The sequence below is a fragment of the Gorilla gorilla genome, chromosome 15, assembly GCF_029281585.2.
Source record: "Gorilla gorilla gorilla isolate KB3781 chromosome 15, NHGRI_mGorGor1-v2.1_pri, whole genome shotgun sequence".
In the NCBI taxonomy this organism is placed as follows: Eukaryota; Metazoa; Chordata; class Mammalia; order Primates; family Hominidae; genus Gorilla; species Gorilla gorilla.
The window spans coordinates 94,082,259-94,109,838 of NC_073239.2; the positions used below are offsets into that span (position 1 = coordinate 94,082,259).

Sequence of the window (27,580 nt, forward strand, 5' to 3'; positions counted from 1 at the left end):
GCAACATCTACCTTGCAAGGTGGCTCGCAGGTTTATTCTTAGAAATATCACTTTGATTTTTTTTTCTTGTTACAATGACAAAAAAAGTTTTATTTTTAAAAATCTAAGAAGATAAATCCTTATGGCAGCAGTGAGGCGACAAACTGAAGAGGGCGTAAATTAAATTAAATGGAGAACAGAGAGTTCAGTGAGGTGGCCCCCACAGTGTCCAGCCAGGATGGGGAGCCTTCAGCCAGGGCCAGGTGGTGTGGTGAAGAAAATGGGTCTCACCATGGTTCCCTCAGCAAGTTGGATCAGGTATTGTTACCCCCAGGTGGCAGGGGCTCAGATTGGTGAAGTGAACTGACAGCTGTCACTCTGTCACGTCAGCTGAGCTGGCTCCTGGGAACTGCAGCCCTGTATCTGCCTCTCATGTGGCTGTTCAGCTGCTGAGCTTTCTGAATGGTTTATGCCTTCAGAGCGACAATGTGTACTCAGGGGAGGGAGTGTGTGTGTGTGTATGTGTGTGCACACACATAAGAGAGACAGAGAGAGAGAGAGAGATCCACACAGGATATTCATGGCCACGCTTCTACTCATGACCTCTGTCCTTTCCTGGATGACCCATCCTCTGTCTATTCCAGTATACACCTGTGCACCTGTAGTGGAAGGGGCAGAAACACATTCCCAGGAATATGTGTCCCCAGTGGTGCCTAATCATGAGGGACCATCAAGAAAGCTACTTGTTCCCTTAGTCAGTTGCACCCTGTTTGCCCAGCTGAGCCATGGAGACAGACTCTCCATGCAGGAGGGGTGGCTGGACCTCTCTTGGCCCAGCTCTGCTTTGCTAGTTACCCCTCCCTGGGGATGCTCCCCACTGCTGCTGCCACCACCGTGCTATTTCCCTTCCTTGCTCTGACTCACACCTGAACATTTATCCTTAATTTAGCTCCCCAGGGCATAGCTGGAGGAATGTCCTGCTGTGAACACCCTCGAGTGGCCATTGTCACCATCAGCCAACCCAACACAGGGAAGGGGACTTAGAAGGTGGGACTTATGCCGAGGGGAGCAAGGGACTTCTGTTTCTTTTGTGCCTTCTCAAAAGGAAGCAACGAGGACAGGCAAAAAAGAAACAGATGTCCTTTGCTCCCCTCGGCATAAGGCCCGCCTTCTAAGTTTCCTTCCCTGTGTCGGGTTGGCTGACAGTTGCTTCCTTTTGGGAAGTACCTCTTCCCCAGTCCATGTGGTTCAGGAGGACTATCAATCAAGAGGTCTGCCTGGTTCACAGAAGTGCACATGACCCAAATGGGGCCAATCTAGAGCTGTAACCTTGTGCAAGGTTTTGCTGAGTCCTCTGGGATCCCAGAAGGAAGCAGGCACCAGAGTAACTTCACCATCTACCAGAGCTGGCAGCTTTTAGAGCTGCAGGCCCCAGCCCCCTCTCTTACACACCGTTCCAAAGATGACTCTCTAGTCCCCCACCAATCTCCCCATGGCTAAGGCCACCTTTCCCCACCACCCAGAAACTCCAGACAGCAAGACCCCAAGAGAAAGGCATCAACAGGACAGGACCCTCAGCACATGGCATCAAAGATGCCACCAAACCACGCCAGGTTTCATGATGTTTACTGAGGTGCAGGAATTCAGAGGGAAAGAGACCTTCTTCCTTGCAACACCCATATCAATCCCCTTAAGGGATTTTTTTTTTTAATTTTAATAAGTGGGGTCTTGCTGTGTTGCCCAGGCTGGACTCAAACTCCTGGGCTCAAGTGATCCACCTGCCTCAGCCTCTTGAGCTGCTGACATTACAAGTGTGAGCCACCATGCCTGGCTTCCTTAAGGAAATTTTAATTGGCCCCACTTGGGTAAAGTTCCCATTGGCCAGTCAATCACTGGAGGCAAACTCCCACTCGGACAGAGTAAGAGTAGGAGCCCACTGGACCACACGCATCCAGTGAAGGGCATTTCCAGAAGGAAGCGTGAAGGACAGACAGAGAGCAACAGACGTTCACCCCAGAAGCAGTCACTTCTCCCCCTCCAGTTCAAGGGTCACCTTCTAAACCCCATTTCCTGTAACAGGAGGGCAGAGATGTCCACTCATTTCCAGGGAAGCATCTCCCTCCACAGTCACCACTGGTTCCCAGCTGAGCCTTCAGACTGTTTTTCCCAGGAAGGAGGTCTCGGACACTGCCGCGGCTGCCTCAGATGACCCGGCCACCTGGGTTCCCAGAGCTGGGCAGGGCAGGCCAGGACCTGGGTTTTCTCACAGTTTCTCTCCTTTCCCCCCAGGGATTCTGTTCCTGGTTCTTCAACAGCATAACAATGAAGTAAGTGCCCGGGCTCTGTGAGCTTGTGACCGTGTTGCCTTGGGGGTGGGGGGTGGAGGCTCCTGGAAAAGTTAGCAGCCCCCAGCCTGGGAAGACAGGGCCTGAGCTCCGTATCCTCCCCGCCACCTCGGCCCATTACCAGTGAAGGATGCTTTCCTGGGGTACAGTTGGTGAAGTGGGAACTGGGCACAGCCCACTGCCCCTGTTATCTCTGCCTCAGTCCTTAGGGAAGGACCACTTTTAATAGCTGAATCATTACTCGCGTGCTTATAGAAATGCTTCTGTGAACTCCACACCAGGAAAAAGAAACCCTTCCTTTGTGCTATCTGCTTGATTTCTGTGAACATCATTCAACATATCATGTGTTCGCCCTTCTGCCCAAGCAAACATCGGGCAGAAGGGCAGGCCTCGCTCGGCCTCAGTGCCTGGAGAGCAGAGGGGCAGCCCTTGCCCACCTCACCTTGTGGGTTTCTTGAATGCCAGACCCCACTTTGCAAGCAAGCAGCCCCCAAGTCACCTGTTTTCTCCTGCAAGCCGACCTCAAGTTACCTGTTTTCTCCTGATTCCCCAACACCAGCCAGACACTTCAGCAGAGCAGACACTTACCAGAACTCTATGTTCCCACTGCGTAGGCATACACACATGCACACTCATACATACACGCACACACACGTACACGTGTGCACACAGCTCTGCCTCCACCTCAGACCCCACACACTCATGGGCTCTCCCTCAATGTGCTCCATCTGTCCTGTCCTGCCCATCCTTTAAACCCCTCCACCCCACCTCTACCCAAAGACTCCTATCACAGAGGCCCTTCTGTCAGGGACCCAGCATCTGGGAAGGCAGGAAGGCAGGGCATTGCACCGTGCATCCAGCACCCCTTGAGAGCAGTGTCATAGAAGACAGTTTAATGCGTTTACTGAGCAGCAATAAGTCAAGCAGCGTCCCCATGCACAAACCCATGCGGTCTGGTTGGAGAAACAAAGGTGAACAAGACTCCCTTCATAGCATTCAGAATGGGAGGGTTATAATTGCTGTGCAGATGGCATCTGGGGAAGAGAGAAATGAATTCCAACTGGAAAAGTATAGTTTTGAGCTGGGCATTGGAGGACAGGAAGAGTTTCGACAGGCGCAATGTGGGATGTGGCGGGCACATCAGAAGTAAAGGACTGTGTGAGCCAGTTTGTTGCAGAGATGAGTAGGGTGTGCACAGACATGGTAAATCTGGTGTGACTAGAAGCAAGGTTTCATGGTAAGTGTGGCGGGGGAGGGTAAAAGATTGGGCTGGAAGGATCAGTTGGGATTTTTTTTTTTTTTGAGACAGAATATCTCTCTGTCACCAGTGTGGTGTGCAGTGGCACAATCTCAGCTCACTGCAACCTCCACCTCCTGGGTTCAAGCAATTCTCCTGCCTCAGCCTCCCGAGTAGCTGGGATTAGAGGCACGCGCCACCATGTCCTGCTAATTTTTGTATTTTTAGTAGAGATGGGGTTTCACCATGTTGGCCAGGCTGGCCTCGAACTCCTGACCTGAGGTGATCCACCTGCCTCAGTCTCTCAAAGTGCTGGGATTACAGGCATGAGCCACCGCACTGGGCCTCAGCTGGGACCTTGGCTGGCATACTGAGAATCTTGGGCTTTCATCTAGAGACAGTAGAGAGCCAATTAGTATTTTTAAGCTGGAAACTCAGAACAATATATGTGTGTAGGCAGAAGTATGGAGAGTGAATGGCATTAGAGAAAGTCCAAAGTCAAGGTAAGCAGTTAAGGAGGCTATTCCAGTGGTCGAGGTGGGAGGTGCTAGTGACCTGAACCGGGGCAGTGACTAGAGAAACAATGGGAGGGGAAGATGGGAGGGAGATCATAAGGCTACAGTCAGTAGGTTGTGGCCTAGTTAAGAAAAAGGGAGAAATTGAGGTCTGGTTTCTGGGGAGGGTAGTAATGCCATTAGGTGGGAGAGGAAACACAAAATGATGAGATGTAGTCAGGGCAAGTATGCAAGCTGACAAAGGAGCTGTTGAAAAAACAAGATTGAAGCCTAGGAGAAAGGTCAGAGTTAGAGATTTCAACTTGGGAGATGGTGCATGGAGGCTGTAGTTGAAGTCATGGGAGCAGATGGGTCATCCAAGGTTGTAAGACCAGAAGTGGCCCAAGGGAGTGCCTCATCAAGGCGGGAGGAAGAGGCATCCTCTGGGCTGGACTCACTGAAGCCAGGCCAGGACAAGGCTCCCCTCTAGGGTGGGGCGGCCCAGAAACCTCTAGTGCTACAGAGGTGGAGTAGAATGGGGGCTGAGGAAAGGACATTGACTTTGGTGAGTGGGGTCTCTGTTGGGAGGGCAGGCCGAGGATAGGATGTCCAAGACACAGAGGCAGAGAAGGAAGGTCACCTTTTTCCAGAGGTACATGGAAGGAGGGAAGTGAAGCTACTGGAAGGAGGAGGGAAAACAGGTCAGGGAACAGATCAGAGAGTGGATCCTTGAGGAGCTGTTTTATTACAGAGGAACCAACAAGCACTTGAGCCTGGTTGTAGTTTACAGGGAAGAGGTGTGGGTGGATGCAGGTGGACGCAGAGAGAGGAGGATGCCGAAGATGAGAGAGCAGAACAATGGATCCAGCACGTCTTCAGAAAGAGGTGGAAGGAAGGGAAGCAATGAGAGCAGAGACAGAGAATTAATTGTGAGTAGGAAGAAGGGCGATTGGCTGGAAGGTCAGGGTGGGGCACTTACAAGAAAGATGGAGAAAGGAAACAGGCCTAGTGGTGGAGGCAGGAATTCCTGGCCCAGGAAGAGAATTCTAGTGCTCTCAGTGCCATCCAGTCCTGTCCAGCCCTCTGCTCTCTCCACCTGATTGGAGGCTCCTGGACCTCACCCCGCCTCAGGCAGTGCAAGAGGACCTTCCCCCGCTCTCCAGAAGTTCTCATCCATTCCACTTCTGGCATTTCATTCTCAAGTCCAGGGAGGGAAACGTTTAGCCGCTCAAAGTTAAAAAATCAAGAGCTCTAAATAATTCCTCAAATGAGAACATTGAAAACCTTGAAGGTGTGCTTTTTGTAGTATTGTTTAAAAATAAATCTTTTTTTTTTTTTTTTTTTTAAGACGGAGTCTCACTCTGTCGCCCCGGCTGGAGGGCAGTGGTACGATCTCAGCTCACTGCAACCTCCGCCTCCCGGGTTCAAACAATTTTCCTGCCTCAGCCTCCCAAGTAGCTGGGATTACAGGCACGTGCCACCATGCCTGGCTAATTTTTGTATTTTTAGTAGAGACGGGGTTTCACCACGTTGGCCAGGCTGGTCTTGAACTCCTGACCTCAAGTGATCTGCCCATCTTGGCCTCCCAAAGTGCTGGGATTACAGGCATAAGCCACTGCACCCGGCCTTAAAAATAAATCTGAATCCCAGACTGGATGCTAGTTTTGCATACAACCTACAATCCTGACAAGGGGGCAGGGGTGGGTAAACCATGGTGTGTCCACCAGTGGAGTGGGGAGGCCTGCATGGTGCTGAGCATGAACCAGTGCTCCATCAACAGAGGCCACTGTCACCATTACGTAAAACCATTGGAAAATGCTTGAGATTAAATGCCAAGCAAAAGAGCAGTGCATCAAATGCTTTTTATAACTATAATCACCAAGTAAAATGAGCACAACAAGAAAATAAAGGAGGTTGGGCATGGTGGCTCACACCTGTAATCCCAGCACTTTGGGAGGCCAAAGCGGGCAGATCATTTGAGATCAGGAGTTTGAGACCAACCTGGCCAACATGGTGAAACTCTGTCTCTACTAAAAATACAAAAATTTAGCTGGGTACACACCTGTAATCCCAGCTATTTGGGAGGCTGAGGCAGGAGAATCACTTGAATCTGGGAGACAGAGGTTGCAGTGAGCCAAGATCATGTCACGCACTCCAGCCGGAGCTATAGAGTGAGACTCTGTCTCAAAACAAACAAACAAACAAAAATTAAGTCCAAATGCTTATTATTATCATTATTATTATTTTGAGACAGGGTCTTGCTCTGTTCCCCAGGTCACCCAGGCTGGAGTGCAGTGGCATGATACTGGCTCACTGTAGCCTCAACCTCCCAGGCTCAAGCGATCCTCCTACCTCAGCCTCTAGAGTAGCTGGGACTACAGGCACATGCTACCACACCCAGCTAATTTATATATATATAAAATATATATATATAGTAGAGGTGGGGTTTCACCATGTTGGCCAGGCTGGTCTCGAACTGCTGGGCTCAAGCAATCCACCTGTCTCCGCCTCCCAAAGTACCGGGATTACAGGCGCAATCCACCATGCCCAGCCCCAAATGCTTTTTAATCATTGTCTTAGGTTCCATGAGATTGTAGATGAATTATTTACTTCTCTTTCATATTTTCCAAAGTTTCTATGAGAAGTTGTTGCTTTTAAATTGTTTAAATTGAAGTATAGCATGCACATGGAAAAGTGCACACCAAAAAATGTACAGCTCGGCCCGGCACGGTGGCTCACGCCTGTAATCCCAGCACTTTGGGAGGCCGAGGCAGGTGGATCCCCTGAGCTCAAGAGATCAAGATCATCCTGGTCAACATGGTGAAACCCCGTCTCTACTAAAAAATACAAAAAATTAGCTGGGCGTGGTGGCGCACACCTATAGTCTCAGCTACTCGGGAGGCTGAGGCAGGAGAATCACTTGAACCCGGAAGGAGGAGGTTGCAGTGAGCCAAGATCATGCCACTGCACTCCAGCCTGGGCAACAGAGCAAGACTCTGTCTAAAAAAAAAAGAAAAATGTACAGCTCAGTCATCACAAAGCTAAGGCTGTGCCACCATCATCCTGATCCACAACTAGAACATTGCCAATACCCAGCAGCTCTCTTCCTGCCCCCCAACCTTCATCCCCATCCCATTCTAACTCTATAGCTCAGTATTGCCTATAGCTGAACTTTATTTTTGAAACCACACAGTATGTGTTGTTTGTGCCTGGTAACTTTTACTCAGCATTGTGTTTGTGAGGTTCAGCTATGGGTCATTCATTTTTATTGCTGTGTAACAGGGGTCCCCAGCCTCCAGGCCACAGATCGATACCTGTTAGGAACCTGGCCGCACAGCAGGAGGTGAGCGAGCATTACACCTGAGCTCCGCCTCCTGTCAGATCAGCGGCAGTATGAGCTTCTCATAAGAGCACAAATCCTATTGTGAACTGCACATATGAGGGGTCTAGGTTGCATGCTCCTTATGAGACTCTAACTAATGCCTGATGATCTGAGGTAGAACAGTTTCATCCCAAAATTTCTGCCCCCCCACCACCCCACACCCAGGTCCATGGAAAAAATTGTCTTCCACAAAACTGGTCCCTGGTGCCAAAAAGGTTAGGGACCACTGCTGTCTAGTATTTCATGATTTATATATTACAGTTCTTGTGTCCATTTCACCTTGATAGACATGTAAGTTGTTTCCAGTTTGAGGACGTTACAAGTAATGCATCTGTGAAATTTTTATACATGTCTCTAGGTACACATGTCATGCATTTCTGTTGGGTATAAACCTAGAAGTGAATTGCTGGGTCATAGAATGTGCATGTATTCCATTTCAGTAGATAATACCAACTGTTCTCCAGTGTAACTGGGCCAGCATATACACCCATGAGAGCAGGAGAACTCCCAGCGCCCCACACTCTCACCAACACTTAGTGTTGTCCAACTTTCCAACTTTGGCAAATCTGGGAGTGTGGAGTGATAGCTCATTATCTCATTATGGGTTTCAGGTGTTCCTTTTTTCCTAATAGAGTGCCTCTCAGTACCACGAGTGCTTTGTCTGGTGCCTGCACCATAGCAACCACTCAAAATGTTTGAAGAAGTAATAAAAGGATGAATGCATGCTCTATTTCAAGAGTGTTTCTGGATTCCTGAGTGTGTATCTGTAACAGAGCCCCTATCTTTGATATGTCTGCGAAATTCAGTTAAAGTATACTTCAAGGATAACCGAGGCTTTGAGATATAGGGCAATTTCGAAGTTGCCTTATATATGAGATATAGAGATATTAAAAAAAAAAACACTTGGGGAGGGGGCGATCATTTTCTGCCCTTCTCTCTACCTCCCCACAACAAGTGGTGGCCACGCTGGCTCCTGAGGCACGTCCTTGTCTGTGTGTCTCTTCCAGGGACGAGGATCTGATTAACAAGTGTGGGGACGACGCGCGCATCTACATCGTGTTCCAGTACCACCTCATCATCTTTGTGCTCATCATCTGTATCCCCTCCCTGGGCATCATTTTGCCCATCAACTATACTGGATCTGTTCTGGGTAGGCAAAGCTCAGCTGGCCCTGGGGCAGCAGCTGGACCTGAGAGGCAGCCAGGCAAGCCAGTCAGGGCTTGGGTTGAGGGTCTAGACATCTATTTTAATCCTGCCTCTGGGAGTTTGTTGTTGTGTGAACTTGAACAAGCCATGCTTCGCTTCTCTCATGTGGAGACTGGAGGCGATTCCTCCTTTGTCACAGGTTTGGCCCAGGGCCTGACACCCAGCAGGCACATAGTATTAATTCAGTTTGGAACTGAGTGTTCATTCACGGCCCCACTCTGGCTGGGCGTTCCTGGAGACCCTTTTGTGACATGTGACCCACTGCAAAGATCCCTGAACCCACTCTGTTGGACATAACACCATAGGTGCAGAATTTGCCTTGTAGGACCTCTACTCCCACTCATTGGAACGGGGTAAGCCCTTTGGAGGGAACAGCATTGTGGATGAGACCTTGGCTTCCAAAACAGAAAAATCATGGCTCCACAATGTTTACCCACACCTGCTCCCCAGAAAATACCTTTGCCTAGCTAATATGTTATTTTATTTTATATTTTATTTATTTATTTATTTACTCATTTACTTATTGAGACAGAGTTTTGCTATTGTCGCCCAGGCTGGAGTGCAATGGCGCGATCTCAGCTCACTGCAACCTCTGCCTCCTGGGTTCAAGTGATTCTCCTGCCTCAGCCTCCTGAGTAGCTGGGATTACAGGCACCCGCCCCCACGCCCGGCTAATTTTTGTATTTTTAGTAGAGACGGGTTTTCACCATGTTGGCCAGGCTGGTCTCAAACTCCTTACCTCCAGTGATCCACCCGCCTTGGCCTCCTAAAATGCTGAGATTACAGGCATGAGCCACCGCACCTGGCCACTAACATGTGATTTAACCTTGTATATGGCAAATCAGTCTCCCGAGCTTCACTTTCCTCAACTGTCTTAGGGATTGGAGATCACATGCCACATACCTATACAGTGTTGGATATACATAGTAGGTGCTCAATGAATAGCAGCTAGTATTTCATTTAGAATCATGAAGCTGAATGGAGCTGTATGAAGACTGTACAACTGGGTGGTGCAGAATAGCACCGTAAATGCCCCCGGGGCAACCAGCTTTCCCCTGATTCCTTAGGTTTCTACCTGTTCATCCTTGGCCAGAGGTAGACCTTAATTAATTCAGTTTAGCACACTGAGTGTCCGTGCCACCAAATGCCACTACTAGAGTAATATCTGAGTCTTGTCTCATCCTAAGAGCTGGTATGTTGGCAGTGATAATATCATGCAGGATTTTTAGACACATTTTATAAGGGGGTGTCTGAACCGTCAAACTAATGCACATAGCCAGAAGGATTTCCTCTGAATGAGGCAGTGTTGCCTTTTCTGGACGTTGCCAGTGGTAATAGTGTTGCTAATTTCATCATTCTGCTCGTGGCTGGATGGCTGGTGCCTCCAACAAGCATTCACTGGGTGTCCATTATGTGCCAATTATGCCCTGGAGATACCACACAAAGAAGTGTTCTCGCTTTCCTCCCGAGAGCCCCAGTCAGCAGTGCCAGGGAAAAGAGGCCTCTGATGTTTTTGTTAAAAGTTGGGGAGAAGCTCTGGGGAACCGGAAGGAAGAGGAGGTCAAAGGACCCGAAGCATTTGTCCAGGAACCTTGAATTCTGGCGCCCCCAGCAACTGAGGAGCCAGGCTTGAGGTCAGCAACTTCTTTCTCTTTCAGACTGGAGCAGTCACTTTGCTCGGACCACCATTGTCAATGTCTCCACAGAGTAGGTACCTGATCTTAACCTCCCATTCCATTGGCTGGGGGTGTTGGTGTGGAGAGGAGGTCTAACATGTCAGTTTGTAACATGGGCAGCGTTTTGCTGATAAGAAAGGCCTGGTTTCCCTGGGAACCGGGTCCTGAGTGAGATGTCAGAAGCTGCATCCTCTCGGTGGGGCAGGACTCTTGGTGTGAGATGAGGCCCTGTGTCCTCATCTGTCATGAGTGGAGCTGCCCAAACTGGCCACTCATGAAGACGTGGAGAAATGGTACTATTTGCTTAGTGTACCCAGATCCCAAGAGGCAGAGACCATGTGCTGAAAGAGATTGAAGATTGTTTTCCTGCCACCAATAGGTTCCAGTCAGCCGTCATATACCCGAGTGAATCGTGTGCCTGACAGTCCCCCTCAGAGTCCCACAGCAGACTCATGCCCCACTTCTGCCATTAACTGGCCCTAGGTCTGAAGCAGTGCACCCCCAACACTGAGCTTCAGTCCTTATTCATGTCCGTCATTGGGGAAGAGCTGGTGGACATGCTCTCTAAGCTCCTTCCCCTCACAGGCCAAGAACCTGTGGCTTTCAACTTCAGCCGACCTGACTGGAGGCCATATCAATTTGCCCCGAGCCAAATGTGGCCCCGTTGGTCCATGCCATGGCCCAGGTGTCTAGGCCAGCTTGGCTGATTCCTGACAAAGCTGCAGAAGCAGTTCCAGCAAGCGTGAGTGGGGTTCACACACCCCTGCCCCACCTCGCGTCCCCCAACCCCTATCCCTCTGCCCCTGCTCTCCTGCAATACACCTTGGAGCAGACTGGCTTAACCCAAACTCTGAAATGAGCAGAAAGGGGCTAAGGCATCCTCTCACCTCTGCTTTGACCATATCCTCCCCTGAGGATGCCAACCAGAGTAGGGATATCGGCTCCTTCCCGAGGCCCATTGCTGGCCCGAGGTACCTACATCTTCCCAACAAAAAGTGAATTCTAGTAGAACAGCAAAAAGCCATCAATCTCCATGAATCTATCCTGGCAGAGAGCTGGAGCATTCTGTAGAGACCATGTAGCCTTGCCCCTCTGTGGAAACTGAGGGTGGAGCAGCATGGTGGATCCACCATCATAGCAGATGGCAATGGCGTGTGAGGTGCCAGGCACCAGGGGTATTTTGAAACAAGGTGAATTTTCTCCCCTCTAACCATGTAGAATAAGGTGGGCCCTATTTCTGAGTAGCAATCCTAGCCAAGTGCTTTGGGATGGCATCATGTGAGTTGAAAGCAGGGATGGCAAACATGGTCCAAGTGCCACGACTCTCCTACCCCAGGGGTGGTGCTGCAAACCATCTGGTCCTCCTCCCCCGAGGCCTGCAGGTAACCCAGATTCTTCCTCATTTGGTCTGCTGTGCAACCATGGGGGCCTGAGCCACAGCAGCTGGCAGGATGGCGTAGCAGTGATGAATCTAAGTACTTCAGCAGCTCTGGGCTCACCTCCCAGCGCACCATTGCTACAGTGACCTTGGGAGGGTCACCGACCCTCTCTCACCCTCCTTTCCCTATGAGTGAAGTGAAGATAACCACATGCATGGCTATGTGTGTGGTTGAGTCTAGTGAGAAAATGCACACCATGCACTAAGTCCCACCTGGATCTGGCTCAGAGTAAACACTCAATAAACATCCCCCCCATGAGCTGGAGCAAGACCCCTTCTCACCACTGATGCCCCTTCCAAGGCACCTGAGTGTCTGGACTCCAAGAAGGTGTTCCTGGAAAGACTGCATGTGGGCTGGGAGAGGGGGGTCCGGGGAGATTGTGATCGGTGGGAGGGGAGGGTCTGAGAAGACTGCAATGGATGGGGAGATATTTGGGGAGACTGTGATAGGTGAGAGGGGAGGATCCAGGGATACTGTGATGGGTGGGAGGGAGACCTGGGAGACTGTGATGGGTGGAAGGGAGGTGTTCGGGGAGCCTGAGATGGGTGGGGGTGTCCTAGGAGACTGTGACTGGTGGGACAGATCCAAGGAGACTGTGACCGTGACCGGTTGGGGGGTCCACGGAGACTGCAATGGGTGGGAGGATCTGGGGAGACTGTGATGGGTGGGAGGGAGCAGGGAGCCCTAGGAGACTGTGATGGGTGGAGAAGGTGTCCAGAGGGACTGCAGTGGGTGGGGGTCTGGGGAGACTGTGGTGGGTGGGGGGTCTGGGGAGACTGTGATGGGTGGCGGGTATGGGGAGACTGTGATGGGTGGCGGGTATGGGGAGACTGATGGGTGGGGGTATGGGGAGACTGTGATGGGTGGGGGTATGGGAAGACTGGTGGGTGGGGGGTATGAGGAGACTGTGGTGGGTGGGGGGTATGGGGAGACTGTGATGGGTGGGAGGGAGCAGTGAGCCCTAGGAGACTGTGATGGGTGAGGGAGGTGTCCAGGGGGACTGCGGTGGGTGGGGGCCTGGGGAGATGGGGTGATGGGTGGGGAGTCTAGGGAGACTGTGATGGGTGGGAAGTCTAGGGAGACTGTGATGGGTGGGGGTATGGGGAGACTGTGATGGGTGGGGGTCTGGGAAGACTGTGGTGGATGGGGGTATGGGGAGACTGTGGTGGATGGGGGTATGGGGAGACTGTGGTGGGTGGGGGCATGGGGAGACTGTGATGGGTGGGGAGTCTAGGGAGACTGTGATGGGTGGGGGTATGGGGAGACTGTGGTGGGTGGGTGGTATGGGGAGACTGGTGGGTGGGGGGTATGGGGAGACTGTGATGGGTGGGGGTATGGGGAGACTGTGGTGGGTGGGGGGTATGGGGAGACTGGTGGGTGGGGGGTATGGGGAGACTGTGATGGGTGGGGGTATGGGGAGACTGTGATGGTAGGGGGAGTCTAGGGAGACTGTGATGGGTGGGGGTGGGGGGATACTGTAATGGGTTGGGGTCTGGGGAGACTTGGATGGTTGTGGGGGTCTGAGGAGACTGTGATGGGCTGGGGGGCCCCAGGAGACTGAGGGTAGGAGGAGGCCCAGGGGTCTCTGTGCAGTGGGCTCTGGGGAGCTCACAGGCTGACCTCACTGCTGCTGCCTCCCTCCCTGCAGGAGCAAGCTCCTGTGGCTGCATAGCCTGCTGTCCTTCTTCTACTTCATCACCAACTTCATGTTCATGGCTCATCACTGCCTGGGATTTGCGCCCAGGAATAGCCAAAAGGTAAGTAGCCTACAAAGCTGCTTCCCACTGGGAGCTGGGGTCCCTCCCCACTGGGCTGACCACTCCCAACCCTCAGAGAAGCCCTCAGAGGGTCCAGGGAGACTGTGATAGATGGGAGGGGGCGGTTTCACCTGAGCAGGGGCCAAGCTTCCTCCCTTCAGCCCTAGTAACAATCACCTGGCCCCCACCTCTCACCCTTCTCCACCCTCTCACCCTCCTCCACCCTTCTCCACCCTCTCACGCTCCTCCACCCTCTCACGCTCCTCCACCCTCTCACCCTCCATCCTCTCACCCCTAATGAAACTTTCAGACTGGTTGGTAAATAGCTGCTGCCCAGGTACCTCCTATCCCTGCCCCTCTGCTGCCCCGCCCCTCCCCAGGGACTCTTGGACTTCCCGCCATCTGAAAACTAAAGGATTAACAAGGCCCAGTGGACCAGCGGGGGCCTCCATGCTAAGTGGTCTGGGCCCTGCTGAACTGCTGCTACTTAGTGTACCTGGCCCTGCCCACTCCTGCTAGGCCCGTGCCTTGCCCTTCTGCAGTCTCTCTGAGGTCAGAGACCCCCGTGTATCCCCACCGTCTCAGTTTGGGTGACCCCATCCAAGCAGACCCTGAGACTTGGAATGAGTAGCACTTGTTTATGGGAGGTGATCCCAGGAAAGGCCAGTAAGGGAGTGAGGATGCAAAGGCAACCAAAAAAAGGGAGCATGGAGGGGCAACTTACCACTGTCGGCAAGTGGAGCTTCATGACTGGGGAACTCTAGGAGCTGGTGTAGAGCACATGCCCCAGAATTTTCCTGGAGGTGAGCAATCGTGGGTATTTTCCGCCAGCTCCCTGTCCACCGTTCATTGAGGGTTGCGCTTGGGGGCTTTAACTCCTCCCCTACTTGGCCCTGCACAAAAGCTGAACATGCCCCAAGGCCGGGAAAGAGCAGTCGCAGTATTTGAAGCATGCTGCAGGTGTTGGTGTGCAGAGATGACTGACGGGGGGCCACGGGCAGGCACCAGCAGTGCCACCCATCTGGACCAGCACCCATGCTCTGCTGGGGATGGGCAAGAGTGAGGAGCATCCTTAGTTCCCGTCCTCAGCCTTTCAAAGGTTCAGTGGTGTGGAATCAGCTCCTTCCAGGCCATCCATTCAAAAGGACTGATTCACTTGAACCCACCCCAGAGTGCAAATCCACATTCCCTGAAAAGTGAACCCAAATGCTTCAGCCTGCCAGGCATGGAGGCTTGGTCACCCTTGACTAGTCTGGTGTCTGCTACTTCAGCTTTCCTTCTTGTCACCAGAAGCCTCTTTCAAGACCCCTGATTCTTGCAGCACAATTACCAGACTGTCATCTTAAAGGTGACGACCCAGGAAGATATTTCCCATTCACAGAATAAAGTGTGAAGTTTAGGGAAGCTTCCCTACCCTCTCCCCAGAGTCTTGTTTACTTCCCAACTCCCGGGCCTAGTCTCACCTGAGGGATTTCCCTAGCGATGTGAGGCTTTACGCTGGAACAGTGGAAGCTACAGGGAGAGCAGAAATCACTGTGGGGTCGCTCGGGCAGCTCTTTCCAATCATGGAGCTCTGATCCTCCACCCCAGCCTGATGGCAGCTTTCCAGCCCTTCCTCCCTTCACCACAGCAGTCCGGAGCAAGGCACCCACAGCTGGGCACAGAGGAGAATGGAAGCACAGTTGACGAACCTCAGAGCTACCTGGCTCAGCTGGGACACCGTGGGCTAAGGCAGCTGGCACTTCCTTGGCCCACAGTGTCCCAGCTTGGCTTTGGCTTTCTTGGCTCTCTCAGCAAGGAGGCACTGGCATCAGCAGCCTGCTGTGAGCAGAAGGCCTGCTCTGAGCCACCAAAAGACTCAGGTATCTGGAATTCCTATGCAAGCACAGTCTTCTTTCTCCATTTTTATTATTCCCACCCAGGTCACAAGGACACTGATGATCACCTATGTGCCCAAGGACATTGAAGACCCAGAACTCATCATTAAGCATTTTCAGTAAGTGGGTTGGGGTGGGCCGAGGCGTGGATCGCTTCCTCCCTGTAACCCCGCCTGGGTCCTCAAGTGGGTAGTGAGTTGGTGCAGGATGGTGGGACTGGGACACCCTGGGGTGGCTCTCCCTGGACTCAGCTCAGGATCAGCTTTTTAGAATGGGGAGGGCCGCTGGAGCTGGAGCAGGGTGTCTGAAGTCAGGGACTTCCTGCATGGCATGGCTGTGATATGGGTGATTGGAATTTTTCTTTCTCCTGTTGCTCCAACTACTGAGCACAGGGAACCTTGGATCACAGCTATTTAGAGCAGATCATCTGGAGACATCCTTTGTGACCCCAAGTTCCTAGCCCCAAGGACACTGTTCACTGAGCTAATTATCTCTTCGTGAACAGCTCTCTCCTGGGTTCCCCAGTGGGTGGAGCTCTGCCCTTTTGCCCTGTTCTGAGTTGTGTAGGAAGGATTTGGCAGCTCTCAGATCGCCAAGGTTCAAACCCTGAGGTTCAGCTTTAGGAGCAGAGATGGAGTCTCCCATCCAGGAACACCAGGCAGCTGAGCCACCCAGCCCTGAGGGCCGACATGCTGGGCAGGGGGTAGGGGCAGAACATCCCCAACCCCACAGGCCGACTCAGCACCCATGTTTGTGGCTGCAGCGAGGCCTATCCAGGCAGTGTCGTGACAAGAGTCCACTTCTGCTACGACGTCAGGAACCTGATCGACTTGGACGATCAGAGGTGAGGCTGCAGCGGGGCCTTTTGGGGCCCGGGGTGGGGGTAAAAGGGGAGGATGGGGCTCTGCTGGCCCCTGACCTGCAGGTCCTTCTCCTGTTGCCCACCGCTGGCAGGCGCCATGCCATGCGGGGCCGGCTTTTCTATACAGCCAAGGCCAAGAAGTCTGGGAAGGTGATGATCAGGATCCACCCCTGCGCCCGCCTGTGCTTCTGCAAGTGCTGGACCTGCTTCAAGGAGGTAACTGGCTTGAGCGTTGGGAGCACAGCAAGGGAGCGGTGGGGTCCTGGGGCTCTAGGCTCTGTGCCTTTGCCTGCACTGTTGGGCCCCAGGCCTCACTCAGGTCTGCTCTAGTGCTCCCCACCCAGCTCCTTCCTCCCCATCCACCATGTCCTGCCTCCCTGTTGAGATGGGAGCCTTTCTGGAGGCCACCTTCAGAACAATCCAGGGAAGTTTGCTGCTGTCTCCTTTCTGGTCTTGGTTGGGAGAATGAGAGAGAAGGACCAGAGAAAACACAGCAGGCTACACGAGGCTGCCAGGCCTCAGGCTCCCAAAGAGATAGGACAGAAACATTTGAAGGCAACAGCCTGTCTTATCACCTGACCACTGTGGCTCAAAGAGGGCATCGAGACTCAGACACCTGCTTCAGGACCACGCCGAACTTCTGCCAGCCCAGAGATTCACCCTCTCTCGTGGAAATGCGGCAAACACATTCTCTCACCTCTCTGTGGTCCACCCCAAGCCTGAAAGCCCCCGGGTACCCCTAGCTATGCCTCACTTTCCCCAGATCTAAGGGCAGGGGTGAATGGCAGTCATCGCCTCTTCTTGTTCTAGAGGTGGGACTTTGGAGGCCAGCCAGGGTCCTGGGCTCCTTGAGGTGCTTCAGGGCCACCACAATCCAGGGAGGCTTGAGTGGGGAGGAACCTCGTGACCAGGGAGGCCTTCCTGGGGCTCTGGCCCCAGCCCTGAAGGCTGCCTGCCACCCCAGGTGGATGCAGAGCAGTATTACAGCGAGCTAGAGGAGCAGCTAACGGACGAGTTCAACGCCGAGCTCAACCGCGTGCCGCTCAAGCGCCTGGACCTGATCTTTGTCACCTTCCAGGACTCCAGGATGGCCAAGCGGTGAGCACCAGGCAGGCGCCCCACCCAGCCCCAAGCATACCCCTGCTTCTCGGCACTCTCCTCCCTCTCCACCTCCAGTTTCCCCTTCTGCCTCCCCTGGGCCCTCCATGCTCATCACAGGCAGCTGCCATCTGGCTCTCCAGTGGATGAGATGGCCATACCTGCTTCCCCCAGCTGCTGGGGCCCAGCTGGTCTCAAGGGGTGCCCAGGCCGGGGCTCCTCACTCCCTGTCCTTGCTTTAGCACAGAGGTGGTCAGAGAAGCCTTTGACCTCATGGTCCCTCTTCTGTCCTTGACAAAAATGACATCCCTTTTCCCTTTTTCTTTTTCTTTTTCTCTTTTTTTTTTTTTTTTTTGAGAGAATCTCGCTCTGTCACCCAGGCTGGAGTGCAATGGCACAATCTCAGCTCACTACAACCTCTGCCTCCCAGGTTCAAGCGATTCTCCTGCCTCAGCCTCCCAAGTAGCTGGGATTACAGGTGCCTGCCACCATGCCCAGCTAATGTTTGTATTTTTAGTAGAGACAGGGTTTCACCATGTTGGCCAGGCTGGTCTCGAACCCCTGACCTCAGGTGATCTGCCCACCTCGGTCTCCCAAAGTGCTGGGATTACAGGTGTGAGCCACTGCTCCCAGCTGACACACACATCACTCCCTCCTCACCATAAGAGAGCGTCAGGATAGAGCAGCTCTGTTTGCCCTTCTCCTGCTGCAGGCCTCCCCTAATTCATAGCTCTACAGTCCCCTCTCTTCTATGCCCCAGCCTCTGGCAGCCCATGCGTTGACAAGGAGTGAATTCAGTCCACTCTGGAATGTTCCAGAAGGATCCTTAGGACTGGGCCAAAGTCCTAAAGGAGCTCCAGAATTTATCTCTTAAGAACTGTGGGGGTCAGGGGGGCTCTTCTTTCTGGGGGAGGCTGATCCTGTACAGCACATTGTTCCCACCTACCCCAACCCTACAAAGGAAGAGCAGAACTACCTAGATTTTGCTCACAAACAATGGTACACAATTTTGCAAGTTCCTTATACTCTCAACTTTTTATCTCGCAAATTTGGTTACTGATATCTGCCCTGTTGCCCTCCCGGAAGGTTGACAAGTGATATGCCTTCTATTCAGTTTCTGTGTTGTTTAAAGCAATACACCTACCTAAGGTAATATTGTTCATTCTTTGAGACATTGCCATTTGGTAGAGAGGATCCGGGGCTTAATTACAGCAGAATATGAGCTAGCAAGCCAGAGGTGGGGCTCCACCACCTGCTCCTCTTTGGTCACATCTCTAGGCACCTCGATTTAGTCATCTGTGCAATGGAAATGATACTGGTCATCAATTAGCACAGTGTCAAACACACAGAAAGAACTCAATAATTAGTAGCTATTGATATCAAGATGAGGCTAAAAGTAGTACCTCCCTTATCAAATCTCAAAGAAAGAGTGTGTCTATGTGCTGTCACTGCTGTTAAGGGGAAAGGCAGAAACAGAACAACGTGGCACCTCTGCCCTGCCTGGGCAGTCTAGGCACCCTCAAATGCCCTTTCCTCCAGATACTGGGCCTTAGGAACTGTCCACCTCTAAGGTCCTGAAGACATATCCAAGGCTTCAAGAATCCCCAGGAAGGGGATGAGCCCCCATCTGTAGGACCACCATAGTGGCCCTGAGCTCCTGGCATGAGACCCTCATAAGCCCATCCCCCCACCCCCAGACCCACCTTTCTTCCTCTTCTCCCCTCTCTGCAGTGTCCGTAAGGATTACAAGTATGTCCAGTGTGGTGTGCAACCCCAGCAGTCCTCAGTGACCACCATCGTCAAATCATATTACTGGAGGGTCACTATGGCCCCACATCCCAAAGACATTATTTGGTAAGCCTCCCCCATCCCTCCCCTCTCCTCTGAGCTCCTCTGAGACTGAAGAAGGCGGCAGGACAGGGCCTTCTCTCCCCATGTCATTGCCCAACAGAGACTCCAAGGGGACTAAGTTCCATGCTCTCCTAAGCACCACAACCTGTGTGTACGCCCAGACTCATTCCCACAAGTGTGGGAGGCATCCAACCCTTAGCAAAAAGGTTTTTCCTGCAGAGGGAACTCAGGTCCATTTTTTTTTTTTTTTGGCTATATGCTCTGGATCCTTTATAAACGGTGTGACAGGGGACGGTCCAGGGTCCTGTTGCATGCAGGTCTGGGCCCAGGAGGCTGGATTAGACCAGGGCAGCCTGGGTCCACAGCTGGCCTGCAGCAAACAACACATGGGCTCTAAGAACTGATGTCTCTAAATGTGCCTCCTTCTTCCATCCTTCCCCAGGAAACACCTGTCTGTCCGCCGCTTCTTTTGGTGGGCCCGCTTTATCGCAATCAACACCTTCCTCTTCTTCCTCTTCTTCTTTCTCACCACGCCTGCCATCATCATGAACACTATCGACATGTACAACGTCACCCGCCCCATCGAGAAGCTGCAGGTGCCTCCTCTGCTCAGGCCAGGCCTGGGGGCCCCAGGGAGATCAAGGAAGAATTCAGGCGAGGATGGGACGGGGGGCCCCCTGGGAGGGGGCTGTGGAGCCCATACAGTGCGAACATTGTGGAGGTGGCCGTGGTGCAAATGGCGGGGTAGGGCTTGCTTTGTTCTAAAGGGATGAAGGTGGGTGACTGCCAGTCTTAGGGACCAGGGCTAGAGTGGGAAGGGAGAGTGGGGAGTCCACAGGCAGGTCCTGGGGTGAGTTGGAGGGGGTGTCGTCCTGTCAACATGGGCTCAGAGGTCTTCATGAACGGGGTCATCCCAGGCCAGCTTGGGGTCCAGAGGGTGTGGCAAGTGTGAGTGGCTCTGCTCTCTGCAAGTTATCCGGCGAAGCAGGCTCCTGGTTTGGGTAGTAGGGTTGAAGGTGAGGAAGAGTGAGGTAAGCCCCAATGCAGCCCTCTCAGAGAAGTGGGAGCTCAAGATCTGCCTCCACCTCCCTCATCTCCAGACACCTGCACTCCAGGCTGGGAGCCCTCAGCCCTGGAGGAACCATCTCTGAAGTTAGGGGATGCCTCCTGCTGATGGTGCAGGTCAGAGGGATCCTAGCCCATTTCCAAATTCTTTAGCCTCAAGACTGTTACTAGGAGCCTAGAAGGTCTCTTCTTCCATATTCTCCCCATCCTCATTTCCAACAACACACATGTGCACGCACACATGCACACACTCACACAAAGTCAACACACGTGCATGCACACACACACACATGCACACACAGAGTCAACAGACGTGTGCATGCACGCACACACACAGTCAACACGTGTGCATGCACACACGCACACACGCACACACGCACACAAGTCAAGCCACACCACTTCTGCTGCTGATTTTTGTTCCCCTTTGTCAACTTTCTAATAGGCCCCAGACCCCACGCATCCTGGGAGGGCCACAGCTCTCCCTGGGGACTCCTCCATCCTCCCCTCCTCCCGCGCTCACATGTCATCACAGCAAAGGCAATTTGCTGGGGATGCACTCCCGGCTAGCTCCGGCCTTAGGAGGAAGTCACTCAGGAAAGCTCAGGCTGCCGCTCCAGTGACCTCAGCATAGAAGGCCTAGCCGCTTGGGGACTCCACTTGACCTTGGGTGTCAGCCTCTGCCTGGCCAGGAAAGCCAGTGAGAAGGGCCAGGCCCCTTGCAGCCTCCAGGAGAGCAAGCCAGCCCTGGGAGTGAGTGGGAGGAGAAGAAGCAAGGGGAAGGGGATGCTTGCATTGACGTCTCTCCTGCCGTCCTCCCCTCTCCCCCTGCAGAGCCCAGTTGTGACCCAGTTCTTCCCCTCTGTGATGCTCTGGGGCTTCACAGTGATACTGCCTCTGATTGTCTACTTCTCCGCCTTCCTCGAGGCCCACTGGACCAGGTGACCTGGGGGCCTCCTCTCCTAGCCCTGTGCTTTCTCCAGCCTCTTCCCCTGCCCTGGCTTCCCCGCCAGCCTGGCACTTGGGCCTCCCCTCTAGCCTAAGAAGTACAATTGATAAGGGATGGTTTTGATACCTGAAACCATCCCCAAAGACCAACAGGTGTTCTGTCTTTGGAAGGAGGGTCTGGGTTGACTCTGGGCCCCTGGGTTGCTGAGATAGAGCCACTGTCTAAGAGTGTGAGGCCAAAGCCAAGCCCTCCTTGGGCTTCTCCCTCAGCCCCCAGCCATATCCTGAAGGCATGGAGCTGTAGGCATGAGCTAGGCAGTCCCAGGCATTCCATGCAGAAGGCACAGGAGGAAAGACTTGTGTGGGAATGTCAACAGAATGCTTTGGCCAGACAGAGGGGCCCACAAACTCACTATGACTGTCACCACATATGGCCCACACCATGCCAACCTTTTACCCAATCAGGAGCATTCCCATTTGTTAGCCTTGATGGTTCTATGGTGGCTGCTCACTGGGTAGAAAGTATTTGCCACACCCTGGGCAGGTGGCAGTACTTTGGCTTGAAAGCTGCATGCATCTCAAAAGTTATTTTCCGCACCAAAAGTTCCTACTATTCCACCAGGCAGCAGCCAAAAGGTTTATCCTAACGGAAATCCTTCCTGGCCTTTTCCTCTGGCCAAGAACAAGACTTATATTGATGACTGAAACTGCAGGGATTTTGAGTATTCTTGGTAATGTCTCTTTAACACACAGACATCAACTATATGGCACATCTGTGCCTTCCCATCTCTTCCCGTGCCCAGCACAGACATCACTAGTGGATCATGCTCTTCTTTCCTGCTGCTCCCAGATGCAGCACAGCTCACAGTGGTGTATGGAGGTGGCATCGGTATGCACAATTAAACCAATTTCCCAGCCCAGACCTCTACTCTGCATATGTCTGTATTAGCCAGTTTTCACACTGCTGATAAAGACATACCCGAGACTGGACAATTTATAAAACAAAGAGGTTTCATTGGACTCTGTATTAGTCCATTTGCACTCTGCTGATAAAGACATACTCAAGACTGGGTAATTAACATAGGAAAAAGGGTTTATTGGACTTACAGTTCCATGTGGCTGGGGAAGCCTCACAATCATGGTGGCAGGCAAGGAGGAGCAAGTCACATGTTACGTGGATGGCAGCAGGCAAAGAGAGCTTGTGCAGGGAAACTCCCCCTTATAATACCATCAGATCTCACGAGACTTATTTGCTATCATGAGAACGGCATGGGAAAGACCCACCCCCCATAATTCGATCATCTCCCACTGGGTCCCTCCCACAACATGTGGGAATTATGAGAGCTACAAGATGAGATTTGGGTGGGGACACAGAGCCAAACCATATCAGTGTCTCTCTTCCTTTCTATTACATAGTTATAGTTATAAGTTAGGCCTTTGGTTCTTATTAGGCCACGTCCATTGATGAATATCTCTCTGTTTCCTTCTAGATCAAGTCAGAATCTGGTCATGGTGCACAAGTGCTACATCTTTCTGGTGTTCATGGTAGTCATTCTGCCCTCTATGGGACTGACCAGGTACCTCACTTCCAGTTATCCCTTCCTTCTTAGCCAGGCTGTCTTAGAGTTAAGACCTCCTCTTTCAGATACTGTAGACCTGCCTGTGGTTGCTGCAAACCCACTCCTCAAAGACAGCCCCATGCCTGTCATGGGTGTAGCATGAGCCGGGCTTCCTGCAAACACTAACGTGCCAGCCGTGAGTTCGGCCCGCATAGAGCTTATCATCTGGCTGGGGACACAAGGCATGCTTACCAGTTGCCTGACAGCCCCACATGGGAACAACACAGCCAAAAAGCAGTAGAAATTCAGAAGAGGGAGAGAGTACTGTGAGAGAAATGAGTGAATATTGTGAGAGAAATGTCTGCTTACAGTATTGCAAACTGACCCAGGTTTGCTGGAGGAGGTGGCCTTGAGCTGAAAGGCCAAAGGGCTCGGGGCCAGGACAGCCCAGCACTAAGAAGGAAGAGGGGAAGTGTGGACTGGCCAGCTGGAATAAAGCAAGGGTCTTTCTTTGGAGATTGGGCAAGGGAGGATGGTTGAACCCTCAGCCTTAGCTCATAGGTTTGCTAACTAACAGACCTGCCTTGTTTTTGCTTCTAGTTTGGATGTCTTTCTCCGCTGGCTCTTTGACATCTACTATCTAGAGCAAGCATCCATCAGGTTCCAGTGAGTACTCCCATGTGTCCACCAGGGCTGCTGTGTGTGCACACAGGAGTGGGTATATGTGCTCTTCCCTGAGTCCAGCACCTGAATTTGCTCACAGAAGTGTAGACAAATGCTTGTGAACACCCTCACTGGGCAGACTTGTTACCTTTCCTGTGCTGGGATCCCTTTGGCAATCTAGTTAAGCCCAGGGACCCCTTCTCAGAATGATATCTTTGAAATAATTGTATAGTCACAGGAAGTTGCCCCCAAACTGTATGGGGGGTGGGTGTTCCATGAGCCCTTTATCCAGTTTCCCCCAATGGAAGCATTGTGCATAACTATAGTGTAATATCAAAACCAGGAAATTGACACTGGTCCATCCACAGAGCTTATTCTGATTCTGCCAGGTTTACGTGTACTCTGAATGATGTCTTTATGTGCACAAAATACATGGATTACAAAGAAAACCAATTATACAATTATACTTAATTACAGTTATCAAGATATTTTAAAAATCAAATTTTTGACATAGTATTTATAAACACAAGATATTGCTTTTTTTTTTTTTTTTTTTTTTTGAGACCAAGTCTCATTCTGTCACCCAGGCTGGAATGCAGTGGCGCAATCTTGGCTCACTACAACCTCTGCCTCCCAAGTTCAAGCGATTCTCCCACCTCAGCCTGCCGAGTAGCTGAGATTACAGGCACATGCCACCATGCCTGGCTAATTTTTGTATTTTTAATAGAGGTGGGGTTTCACCATGTTGGCCAGGCTGGTCTTGAACTCCTGGCCTCAAGTGATCTGCCCACCTCAGCCTCCTAAAATGCTGGGATTACAGGCTTGAGCCACCACACCCAACCAATATTGCATTTTTTATATAAGCAAGCTAAAGTTACATTTTACTGTCTTAAAAACATCAGTATAAAAACTGATATTACTTATTGGAATAAGAATATTAAACTAGGGGGGATCATTGACAAAGCAACATGCAGACCACGTGGGACATTCTGCCAATTTCGATTTTTTTGTTTTAGTGATAACAAGTGTTGAGAATCCCAATTTTCAAAGATATGTTGCAAATGACATGCAAACTTCCATAACTTGCTCTATAAGGCAAGGCCCAGAATCCTTCAAGGTATTTTTTAGTAGAGATGGGGTTTCACCATGTTGGCTGGGCTGGTCTCAAACTCCTGACCTCAGGTGATCTGCCCACCTCGGCCTCGCAAAGTGCTGGGACTACAGGTGTGAGCCACCATGCCCTGCCATATTGCCCACATTCTTAATGTAAGAAAATGCTAAATTTCAGTTAGAGATTAGTGAAAATAAAGATGTTATTTTTTCCCATCCTAGTTTACAGACCCCCCAGAAACCCACTCAGGGATTCTCCCGAGTCTTTGGACCTGGCTCAGACACCCTTGCTTTGGATCAAGCCAATGCATGTATCCCCTAACACACCCATGCTTTATGTGGTCCCTGCCCCTCCCTGCTCAGGGGACTGCTTGTTAACTTCATTGGGTTGGGGACATATATATTATAGGAGAGAGACAGAGAAAAAGAAAGAGAGGAAATGTTATTCTCCTTGTCTGTATCTGTATCTCCACTCCGATTCCCATTCCCTCTGCTGCTCTCCTCTCTCTCCTCCCTTTTAACATCTCTCCCTCTCCCTGTGACTTCTGTTGCCGCCTTCCCTCTCCCTCACTGCCCAGGTGTGTGTTCCTGCCAGACAACGGCGCCTTCTTTGTCAACTACGTGATCACGGCAGCTTTACTTGGCACAGGCATGGAGCTGCTGCGTCTGGGGTCACTTTTCTGCTACAGCACCCGCCTCTTCTTCTCTAGATCAGAGCCAGAGAGAGTCAACATCAGAAAGGTACAGGCTGGCTCTCCGCTGAGCACAGCCCTCAGTTTCCTTTGGGAGGGTGTCAGGGGTAGAGCCTGCTAGAAGCACCAAGGGGGTCGAGGTGGGAGGGACGGTGTGGATGGGTGTTGGTGGGGCACCTTGGTCTACAGGGTTGGAAAGGAGGCTGCCTCCAGGCCTGAGCTGCCAGGAGGCTGATGAGGAGCCACAGAAGTAGTCAAGCCAAGGGGACTGGGCCACCTCAGGGTGACACCTGCCTTCTGTCCCAGAACCAGGCCATAGACTTCCAGTTTGGGCGTGAGTATGCGTGGATGATGAACGTGTTCAGCGTGGTGATGGCGTACAGCATCACTTGCCCCATCATTGTGCCTTTTGGTGAGTCATCTCCAAGGCATGCCCAAGGGCTGCACATCCGCAGATGGGGAGGAGGAATTGAGCCTCACAACATCAGTCCACCTCCTGGAGCATGGGGAGACCTGTGGTAGGGAGGTGTCAGGGCCAGGGCCAAGCTGGGGGTACAGGGCAGCTGAGGTTGGATGGCTGCCGATGGGGGATGTTTGTTGAATGAACGCATGAGTGAATGACTCTTCACCAAGCTGAAACAGTCAGTTCTCGGGGCTCAAGGGAAGCTGCTGGCTCCGGAGGTCAGTACCACGGAGCTCCCCCAACCCATCCTTGGTTGTTGTGACTCTGACAGCCGTGGATCTGGCTTCTCAGGCCTGTGGAGACACTGGAGCCACAAAGGTCCAGACTCGAAGGGGCCACTGAGTAAGTTTCCACCTTTGTCCCCCAGGGCTGCTCTACCTGTGCATGAAGCACTTGACGGATCGCTATAACATGTACTACTCCTTTGCACCCACCAAACTGAACGAGCAGATCCACATGGCTGCCGTCTCCCAGGCCATCTTTGCGCCACTCTTGGGTCTGTTCTGGATGCTGTTCTTCTCCATCCTGCGGTTGGGTAGGTACCAAGACAGCCTGGAGACCCCACCTCCACCTGCCCCACTGTTCTGTGAGTCCCTTAACACTGACCCTGTTAGAGGAGAAAAGCCCAGGCAGGGCAAGATGCTGCTCACCAGACCTGGCCACACCCAGTGACTTCTCTGGGCCTAAAGGGCCTACATTAGAGTCTCAGCTGAGCTTCAAGGCTAAGAGGAGGCCCTGGACCAACATGGTCCCCAGGTGTGGATTTGGGTTTCCAGCGCTCAGGGAAGGAAACCTCATATTCCTTCTTTCTAAGTCTAGACGGGCGGAAAATAGAGTATCAGCTATTGGGAGGCTCAGTTCCCATGACATTTCCTCTGGGATCCCATAAGATGCCTGGTTTTTTGTTTTGTTTTTTCATTTTATTTTTTGAATCAGAATCTTGCTCTGTCGTCTAGACTGAAGTGCAGTGGCGCGATCACGGCTCACTACAGCTTTGACCTCCTGGGCTCAAGCAATTCTGCCACTTCCCCCTCCCCAGTAGCTGGGACTACAGGCGTGAGCCGTCATGACTGGCTAATTGTTTTTAATTTTGTAGAGATGAGGTCTCACTATGTTGCCCAGCCTGGTCTTGAATTCCTGGGCTAAAGCGATCCCCTGGCCTAGGCCTCCCAAAGTGCTGGGATTATAAGCATAAGCCGCCGGTGCCCAGTGGTAGATGCCTGGCTTTATGGGTTGCCAAAAAACCTGGAAGAGGAAACAGAGCCTGCAGTAGGGGCCAGCTTTTTCCTCACTCTTTAGCTACACACAGCTACTGCTCCTGCCCAGGGGAGCTCAGAGACACCCTCCCAGAAGCAGTCCCTGCAGGCCGCAGATTAGAAATCTCTCAGCTTTCTCCCTGTTGGAGGCACCTTCACCCCCCAGCAACCCCCAACCCCACTGCCCTTCCCTCAGACACCTGACCTTAACCTTCTCAGTGGTGGGAGAAGGGAGACGCGGTGTTTTCTTTTTTTTGTTTGTTTTTTTGTTTGTTTTTAGAGACGGAGTCTCGCTCTGTCGCCCAGGCTGGAGTGCAGCGGCCCGATCTCGACCCACTGCAACCTCCGCCTCCCGGGTTAAAGCTATTCTCCTGCCTCAGCCCCCTGAGTTGCTGGGACTACAGGCGCGTGCCACCACGCCCTGCTAATTTTTTGTATTTTAGTAGAGACAGGGTTTCACCATGTTGCCCAGGCTGGTCTCGAACTCCTGAGCTCAGGCAATCTGAGGCAGTGTTTTCTTTTCTCTCCCTGCCATGGTGGCATCCATACGGTCAACTCTCAGTCATTTATGTGGCTTACCCATTTGCCATCACCCCCAATTGCTTATCCCACTAGCCTTTCCCT

General features: G+C 52.1%; 1 protein-coding gene across 4 annotated transcripts in view; it reads left to right on the top strand.

Moving 5' to 3' along the window:
* The window catches only part of TMEM63C (transmembrane protein 63C), a 78,214-nt gene that overhangs the window by 41,955 nt on the left and 8,679 nt on the right, over positions 1-27,580 (top strand). For all 4 annotated transcript variants that reach the window (XM_055361068.2, XM_055361066.2, XM_055361067.2 and 1 more), the window contains 16 exons: positions 2,269-2,306; positions 8,445-8,587; positions 10,302-10,350; positions 13,407-13,515; positions 15,438-15,511; positions 16,156-16,236; positions 16,347-16,470; positions 17,219-17,352; positions 19,084-19,206; positions 19,646-19,799; positions 21,100-21,206; positions 22,704-22,790; positions 23,373-23,438; positions 25,124-25,286; positions 25,544-25,649; positions 26,068-26,235. In XM_055361068.2, the coding sequence (XP_055217043.2) occupies positions 2,269-2,306; positions 8,445-8,587; positions 10,302-10,350; positions 13,407-13,515; positions 15,438-15,511; positions 16,156-16,236; positions 16,347-16,470; positions 17,219-17,352; positions 19,084-19,206; positions 19,646-19,799; positions 21,100-21,206; positions 22,704-22,790; positions 23,373-23,438; positions 25,124-25,286; positions 25,544-25,649; positions 26,068-26,235 (1,726 nt within the window). The remainder of the gene's footprint in view (positions 1-2,268; positions 2,307-8,444; positions 8,588-10,301; positions 10,351-13,406; positions 13,516-15,437; positions 15,512-16,155; positions 16,237-16,346; positions 16,471-17,218; positions 17,353-19,083; positions 19,207-19,645; positions 19,800-21,099; positions 21,207-22,703; positions 22,791-23,372; positions 23,439-25,123; positions 25,287-25,543; positions 25,650-26,067; positions 26,236-27,580) is intronic.